At 44.9% G+C, this 8,728-nt stretch overlaps 1 protein-coding gene across 1 annotated transcript in view; it reads left to right on the top strand.

The window, feature by feature from the left end:
* Window positions 1–832: 832 nt before the first annotated feature.
* TGFBI (transforming growth factor beta induced) overlaps window positions 833–8,728 on the top strand; it is a 34,399-nt gene continuing 26,503 nt past the window's right edge. Inside the window, exons 1-2 of the mRNA XM_067566639.1 lie at window positions 833–1,223; window positions 6,335–6,433. Of these exons, the coding sequence (XP_067422740.1) occupies window positions 1,099–1,223; window positions 6,335–6,433 (224 nt within the window). The 5' untranslated portion in view covers window positions 833–1,098. The remainder of the gene's footprint in view (window positions 1,224–6,334; window positions 6,434–8,728) is intronic.

Genomic DNA, 8,728 nt, shown 5'->3' with positions numbered 1-8,728 from the left:
AGGATGGGGCACTGTGGGATGGCTCCGGGAGGTCGGTAAAAGTCGATCTAACTACCTCGACTACGCCACGCGGGGAGGTGGTGGTACTGAATCAGTGTGAGAAGCACTTACCTCCCCAGAGCCAAATTTAAGTGAAGAGACTTCCACAGCTAGGCCAGCACCAGTCAGGTTACAGCAACCTAAACCTGTAGTGTGGACCAGGCCCCAGGGCGAGAGATGTCAAGCCTCACCTGCCATAAATAAAAATCTGGAAGTATTTCGAGGGGGGGACTCCAAAGCCCATCCCCTCTGGAAGTCACTAGAAAGGGCGGCCCTTCATTGTGTGTGAACAGATTCCTGCTCTGCCTGAGGCTGTGTAATCGGCAAGGGCAGACACCTGCCGCCCGTCAGAGCTGGCTCAGCACCTGGGCTGGCTGGGGTAGGGGCGGTTTTTGGCTCTCTCCCCTCGCCGCCGAGCCAGAGCAGGATTCTCCAGCCTGTCCATATGTTTCTATTGCTCCGCAGCTGCCATCCTGTCCCTCAACCCCTCCCCAGCCTGCTCCCCTATTCGCCGCGATGTGCCCCCGCGCCCCTTCCCCTGCTCCCCTACAGCAGCACCGGGGGGGGGGGGGAGCCTGGAGGCAGCGGGGAGCTGAAGAGAAGCGATGATGACCAGGGGGGACGGGACGAGGGGGTCTGGGGGGGGGGGGGGGCAGCGGGGGAGAACAAACCGATCAAGAGGGAGAGGCAGGGCCGGGGCTGGAGCGCGGGGGGAATGACACGGTCCCCCCCCCCCTCCACTGCTCCCTGCTCTTTGGCGGCTGCTGTGTGAACGCGCCCGCTCCGGTTTCAATCGGGTGCCAATGGGGGGGGCAGTGTGGCAGAGGGGCGCCTCGGGCACAGGGCGGGGTAAGGCCAGGAGCCCCCTCCCGCCGCGGCGGGGGGAGCCGAGCTCCCCGGGGCCCGGAGGCAACCGGGGCAGGGCGATCCCATCGCCTGGGTCCGGCGCCGGCCGTCCCCGCCCCTGGCCCAGCCCCGCTCCGTCCCTCCGGCTCCTATTTAACCAGCTGCCCGCGGCCGCCGGGGTCTCACTCGCTTCGTCCCGTCCCGTCCCTCGCCATGGAGCGCCTGGGGCTGCTGCTGCTGGCGCTGGCCTGGGCCCTGGGGGTGACCCTGTGCGGGGCCGCCCGGAGCCCGTACCAGCAGGTCCTGCACCACAGCCGGCTGCGCGGCCGGCAGCACGGGTAAGGCCAGCCCCGAGCGCCCCCGGGGCAAGGCGGCGTCTGCGGCCCGGCCGCCCGGCTCTGCCTGCCCGCAGCCGGGCGGGGGGCGCTGGCGGGGCCGGGGGTGTGGGGTGGGTTGAGAAGTGACCGTGCCTGAGCTGCGGGATTGACTAGCCGCAAGACGCTGCGACTCGCCCCCAGCTGTGAGCTCTCCCTCTGCCCCCGGCTCTGACAGCGAAGGAGGAAGCCTTGTTTCTTCCCCCGGCCTCGGGCAGGGTTTGGAGCAGGCAGGCGGATGGCTCCGGGGGCTGTTCTGTCACTTGTTAGTGCTGAGAATCACAGAGGATGAGGGTTGGAAGGGACCTGAAGAGGTCACCGAGTCCAAGCCCCTGCTCAACGCAGGACCAACCGCAGCTACATCCGACAGGCTTAGAACTAGTGCAGTGAAATATACTCAGATGAACGAGGTGCTGCCTGTAATCAACCGGGGCTAGCAGAATGTGTGTCTGCAGGCCCAGACGTACAATTTCATAGGGGAAAGTGTGTGTGTGTGTGTGTGTTTTGAAATTTAGAGTGACTAGGATGAACACATCAACTTGGAATCGTGGTCGAGGACACCAACATTCAGCTTCTCTCCAGTATCGTTCACTCCAGATGTACTATTGTCACATGCAGACAGGTTGAATCTTTCTGTGCTTCTAAAGCAGGAAAGAATGTGTTGGGAAATCTTGACCATAATGACATTTCAATGGGAAAGCAAAACGTTCCAAAATTAGTAAGGCCCTGTGCCCCGTTTTCCTCCTAATGTATCTCAGATGGGTTCCAGTCGCTTTATTAATGGTTGTAAGGCACCCTGAACTGCTCGGGTGAAAGGTACTTCTAGAAAAGCAATGTGTTATATGGATACTGTTCTACTGAACAAATGTCTGCAAAACTAATAACATTATACTGCATATTGTTGAAATATAAACAGTAGGGAGATTGTGTCACAAAGTAACAATAACAACAGATTTTATGCCCGTCTCATTTTTCCCTTTAGTGCCTTGGTATTGCATGGGTCATTTTAGACCAGTTTACAATTTTATATTTATACATCTCTCCTAAAAGAATTTCTGTTTAGAATGTAAGCCCTTCCTGGCAAGGACTTTATTATCAGTTTCTTATCTATAAAGACCCTGGCCGTCGTTCTGATGCTAGACTGCTGGCTCCTTGAGGAAGGGACCATCTTTATGTTTGTGACTGCAGACTATCAAGTGTGATCTCTACATTTAACTTCATATAAAATCAGGACTACAGCATCTGGTAGTGAATTTTCTATGGAGTGTTTGAAGGAAGTTTTAATTTGTCTTACCTTTTGTTGCTTGGAGATGTCTCAAAGGGTATTTCTAGTTTAATTTTATTTTTACATACTCTGAAGTAATGGCAGACACATTTCAAAGGGCTTTCCCCCCCCCCCACCCCCCCATCAATTGTAGTGTTTCTTTTCATTAGATCTTGAAAGCATTCTTGACGCAAGTAATCCGTTCTTTAGTTGTATGCTTCTCAAAGAACATCCAAAAACGTGTGTAGAAGTCACTGATAACTGGTTCTATTGATACAGATGCATTGTTAGCTATGACACTAACTGTGAAATCTGCAGTTTGGGACAGTGACGCACACCTGTCTTGAGATCTGACTGGGAATCGCATAGAATCTTGAAATGGGTACAAAAATCCCATGACTCCTCATTACAACATGATGTTGATTAAAGAAGCTACAGGTCAGATCGGTAGCTGGAGTCAAGATCATAAAATGCTTTTTGTTTTGAGGGGGTTTTTAAGTGGAAAAAATGGTGAACTATTGCAATCAACATGTTATTTGGAAACTAGATCAGCTGTTGTAAAAGCAGTAAAGTAGTTAGTGTTTAATAAGATACAGAACCTTAATATATGACTTCTAGAGGCTATTGTCGGCCTTAAGCCATTGTCATACAATGTTGCCCTCCATGTACGTATGCCTTGAAACTAAACAATGGCCAAGTTCTACCAATACCTTTAAGATGAAAGCGTGCAAATTGATAAATTACCCACAGCCCTAGCTTACATTAAATGAATGCATTTCTCCTGTGACTCTTCATTTCTGGAGACAGAGGAGAATGTCATTGCCAATACAATCAATAGAAATAGAGGCACTTCGGCAACTGCTTTCCTAGCAGCATTGTCTGTGATGGGAGAACAATTTTTAAGAAGTGAGTGTGTTTAGATGAAGTGTATCACATTCCGCTGTCCGTTACACTGATGTAAATCCAGTGAAACTGAAAGCAGAATTTGGCCTACTAATTCCTTTCTGCTGGACAGAGCTTTATAAAAACAGTGCAGTTTTGTCAGCATCAAGTGAGAGCAAACTAAGTATTTGGATGCCAATAGAGAGACAGCCAAAGGATTCTTGGACATAAAGTACACTCATTTATCATTAGCAGAGAGCTTAGAAGGGCCAGAGTCTGTTACCCTTACTCATGCTGACTACTGGATTACTCCATGAGTAGTCTTACTGAAGCCAATAGTACTAATTGCATAGAAAGATATTATTCAGTAGGAAAGAGGGAGGTGGGTGTGGGGTGGGGCAGAATCTGGAGCTATAGAAATAAGTGACAACGTATGCACACTTTAAAAAAGTGAACAGGGGGCAGATCTCTGAGTGGGACTGCAGTTAAATGCAGAAGGTGAGTTAACATCAACATAGAAATATTTGCTTGAAAAATATTGAGTAACAGTAATGCATTTCCACTGGCCTAAAATAGACAGAGACTTACTCCAGTTGAAGGCAGGTGGGAAATCATTATGATCAAGCTACTTATTATTTTTGAAAGCATCCACTATGTGCTATGCTGATCCAAACTTTCAAGGACAGTCCCTGCTCCAAGGATATTAGTTAAGGACCGACTGGTGAGCAGCAGGTGTTATATATATTAATTGTTTCCTTTTGTCTATCAGCTGGTTTCCCTGTAAATTGTTACACAGCTGAAATAAGGTACTTAAATGTAGACCGTGTAGAATGCTGACAAATTCATTGAAATCTAAACTAGGCAGAACATTAGAGTATACACTATAGGAAGCATTTGCTCCAACCTTCTTATGGGGATACTGAAAACACAGACCAGTATTTTTCTTTCCTGAACCTGCATGGAATTGTACTGAAAAATAAAAAAGGTGAACAGCAGCAGCATGTAGCCCCAGTATTTTAGCTTAAAAACAAAAGGTCAGGGAGATATTGGTAAAACAGTCCTCAAAGTACCAAGTATTTCTTCAACAGCGTCTTAACAGTAGGAGACTATTCCAAAAGATGCAGAAGAAATGATAAAACTCATTCTTCAGTAGGCAGACATGAAAGGGATGAATACTGGAGGGATGGTCCACTGCCAGTCAAATGGGCACTGAAATCTAGGAGCTCTTTGGTTGGCATGTGTTAGTAACCAGATTTGATCACTGCAGTACAAGAGTTGCCAGATAACCTGCACCTTCTGACTCAGCCTATCTTTTGGGGCTGATCCTCCACTGGTGTTTGTTGGCATAGCTGAAGTCCATAAGGCTAGGCCAAGATATACCAGCTGCCAAGCTGGCCGTCTGGTTTATTTTTAGTAGAGTTTAATTTTTTCCATTGAATGCCTAATGTTTTGTGTGTGAACTGAAATGAATGCTTCCAAGCAGAAATTTACTGTTTTTTCTTGGAGATGGCAATGATGGTAACTATGATCCATTGACTTCAGTGGGTGGCAAAAGTGCCTGGCACCTAGCAGGATCGGGCCCTGTCTCTATAGATAAATGCTGCAGCGAGATTAACGAAGATTTACTGAAGAAAAGCCGAGCTCCCACTGAAACTGGCAGTGGATTTAGCTAACCTGTAGTAGAATCTCGCTAATTTATATGAATGACTGGGAGACCAGCCCATTGTGGAGAAGCGAAGGTTTTGTGCAATAGTGAGAAAATGAAGAAAGCACACAGGCGGAGAAGGACGAATCGGTGCCATATCACAAAATTTCCTGGGTTCACTTGGACACGTAAACATTGTTTATTGATAATAATGCCGCAGAACATATGTGCAAAACAGGCTGTAATATACTTTGCCTGAGTAAGTCTTAAGTAACATGAGACCATTGTGATTTGTTCCCTCCCCTCCCACCCAGGGTTTATGGCGCAGTGAATTGTGCTCTGCAGGAGTAGGTCGCTAGTAACTTGCAGGTGCACTTGTTGGGAACTGATTGAGGAAAGCCAACGACGTATTTGTGTTTGAGCAGAGTTACATTAAGACCTTGATCCTGCGTGGTGCTGAGCGTCCACTGCTCCTGTTAACTTGGATGTGAGTAGTGGGTGTTCAGCACGTCTAGGGATCAGGAGCCAGGGGCAGTACTCTGTGGGGGAGACATCCCACCCCTGAAGGCAACAAACTGGGTCTGTACTGCCAGCATTTGCTGTCCTTTTACCCATATCCTGCCACTCCTGAAATCAGCATAGTTTAGTGTACAAACCTATACGTGGACCCTATTAGTCAATTAGCACTGCAGGGACTCTTTGACAAGTGCTCTAATCCATGCTATCAGAAAGTTACTCTGTTGAAACAGTAGCACACGTTAACTATGAGTAACAACAATTCTAATTTCATGTACAAAATGGTTCTAGTCTAATCTTCAGCTCAGGAGTCTGATATTTTTAATTAAAAAAAGCAAATAGGTGTTTTGTTTTTTTGGTTACTTTTATTTAAATATCTTCATCTTCTTGTCTAGCCTATCAAGTTTTTATCAGGAGCCTATTTTCCCTGGTGAGTAGGTGTCCGTAGTGGAAACACTGATGCAACTGTAATTTTAGCTGTAATTTTTTATTGTCAGAGGGGTGGAAAAGGTCTGGTTTTTGCATTCAAGAAGGAAAACAAATTCTGGCTTAATGAAGGGAGAGCTCTTTCTCAGTTTAATTTAATCTATAATAGTCATTCTGCAATCTGATCTCTTAGAAAAGTAAATTGCAGCTATAAAATGTTTCTTCTTCATAAACGCAAAGTACTGCTTTTCAGACCTTCTGTCGATGATGTATCTCTTAATATTATATGTCTGAAGGAGGGAGAAGCTTACAATATCTTGTTCTGTCTTTCTTTATCTATAGCCCCAATGTGTGTGCTGTGCAGAAACTTATTGGAACAAGCAGGAGATATTACACAAACTGCAAACAGTGGTACCAGAGAAAAATCTGTGGAAAATCAACGTAAGTACTTGAGAGGTATCCAGAAACCTCCCTAAAAAGCTTCACATTGGGCTTTTTTTTTGGCTCAAAACAAAGTGGTGTTATGAAAGAGAAACAGCTGTTATTAAACATGCTGGACATCAGATTACAGCGTAGGGCTGCTTGTTTATATGCACTTCAGATCAGTTTAATTAAAAATGTTGTTGTTATCATTTTAACTGATTTTTAAACATTGCATTCTGGGGAAAGGTACTCATACATATCAGACATCTTATAATTTGCGGAATGAACGGTCAGACACACATTCTTGCTAGATTCTCAAGATTTGGGAAATCATTGGACAGGTAAGGGCCAGTTGTGCTGAGGCCTTCAGTGGGATTTAAGTAGTGTCAAAGCCTTGGAACTAATGTGTTAATTTCACTCTTAGCTAATAAAAACATGGGGAGCCTTCTTATGTGTTATTTGTTGAGTCATCAGCATTCATTTGCTCCCAAATCAATCTTTGTGCCTCATGATTTTCCATCTGTAAAATGGTAATAATGATCCTCAAGCACTTTGAGATGTTAATGATGGAAAGTGCTATATAAATCCAAAGCCCAATTATTTATTATAAATTGGGGTGTATTTTTCTGCACTTACAGAGCTCTCAGTGCTGTGATGAAGTATGTACAAGTATAGTCTAATATCTAACTGTGCCTCTCCCAGATCTAAACCCCATGCTGCAATTCATAAAATGCATCTGGATATGTAGATATTTGGGCAAAGGAGAAAAAAAGAAGGAAGAGGGTGTGGTTAGTTTAAGATAATATTTTTTCTGATGACTCCTTCAGGAAAAATTCATTTGGCTTTCAGATCAGTTCTATGCCCAAACCTGCAAATATTAATATCCAAGTAGCCGTTGCATAAAGTGATCTTTGTAACCAGCATCAGCACATTCTTTTGAAAGGTGCAGTCTTCAGATAATTCAGAATGTGTATGCCCAGCTTGCTGCCAGACTCGAGATGAAGTCTGTCCGTCTTCCAAGAGACAGAATCCTCTGCAAGGTCACGCAAGCCCCCCAAAATCATAATTTTGGGGTCTGAGGTAGCTTCACAAGCTTCAAGGCAGGTGCCAGTCAGAAGGTTTTATGTGAGCTAGTTCTAGATTTTCTAGCGCCAATGTTAAACAAAGATTTCTATGCAAATTTAAAATAAATGCAAGAGTTGAAATGAAAGGATTACTGATTTTTACTTGATTGAGATCATGTGTAGAAAATAATTTAGTCAAGAGAACTGATATCAAATCCCTCCAGTGTTTGAGAGAACATTTGGGAAAGTGTTTTACTGTCCAGTCCAGTATGGAACCAGGTTTGTTGGGATGCCTTAACTGTCTCTTGAGTGCAAATGAAATAAACTCTTTCTTTGCTAAAAAGCAAACTAAGAGACCTTTCACTATGTCTACCTGAATGGACAAACTGGAGTTTAAGTTGGCTTCTAAAGAAGACTGTGGATTGGTTCAACTGGATGTGTTGAGTCTCATGTTAACACAGTTAACCCTGTGTTAATTGTTTGTATAGTAAAGAGGTAGAAAGTCCAGTAATTGCCATTTGGCACGGTATCTGGACTTTCAGCACATTTCCATTCAATTCCACTAAAGGAGTGGGTTCTTTAGTCTTTACATGAAGGTATTGTAATTAATTAAAACCTGGAGAAGGACTAGATTATCACTCTGAAAATATGAAGTGATACCAACTGGTTTCATTCACCAAAGCCAAAATGTTCACTACAGCCAGAGGATCCAATAATGCAAAAAACTCAGGAGGACCAAATCTAGATGACCCTGGGGACTGGCAGTCCTACAGCCCCTCACATTTTTAGCATACCAACTTAAAAACAGGGGTTGACAACATCAACTACTTGACAGCTACATGGTGGCCTTTGTGAAATGAGTGTGATTTGTCTCGCATTCCAAATAGATGAGTCTTCACATCACATAAACCACAATCGTATTCAGTACTATTGGCAGTTTTAGCACAGAAAACCAAATCTCCGAGGGCAAGATTATGCCACCCATGTATCTTTTGGGGATCCCTTTCTGTGAGTAGTCCCATTTGAGGTAAATGAAACTACTCATGGGAGGATGGGGTCACCAATGTAAGTAAAGGTTCCATAATTGGGTCCTTCATCAGTATTAATGCATCATCATCAGAGGTCTCAAAGTTAACTGTGCATGAGGGATACAGAAGTCTTATAGCATTGCTATTCAAGTTGCATAGCAGGAATTCAGACAAGTCATGAGCATTGCTGGGAGATGAAGACCACTAGCTGTGGATGTCTT

The sequence above is a fragment of the Emydura macquarii genome, unplaced genomic scaffold (genome assembly GCF_026122565.2).
Source record: "Emydura macquarii macquarii isolate MOO-44397 ecotype Brisbane River unplaced genomic scaffold, CSIRO-AGI_Emac_v2 contig_2768, whole genome shotgun sequence".
In the NCBI taxonomy this organism is placed as follows: domain Eukaryota; kingdom Metazoa; phylum Chordata; order Testudines; family Chelidae; genus Emydura; species Emydura macquarii.
This window is presented reverse-complemented; position numbering and strand designations above follow the sequence as displayed.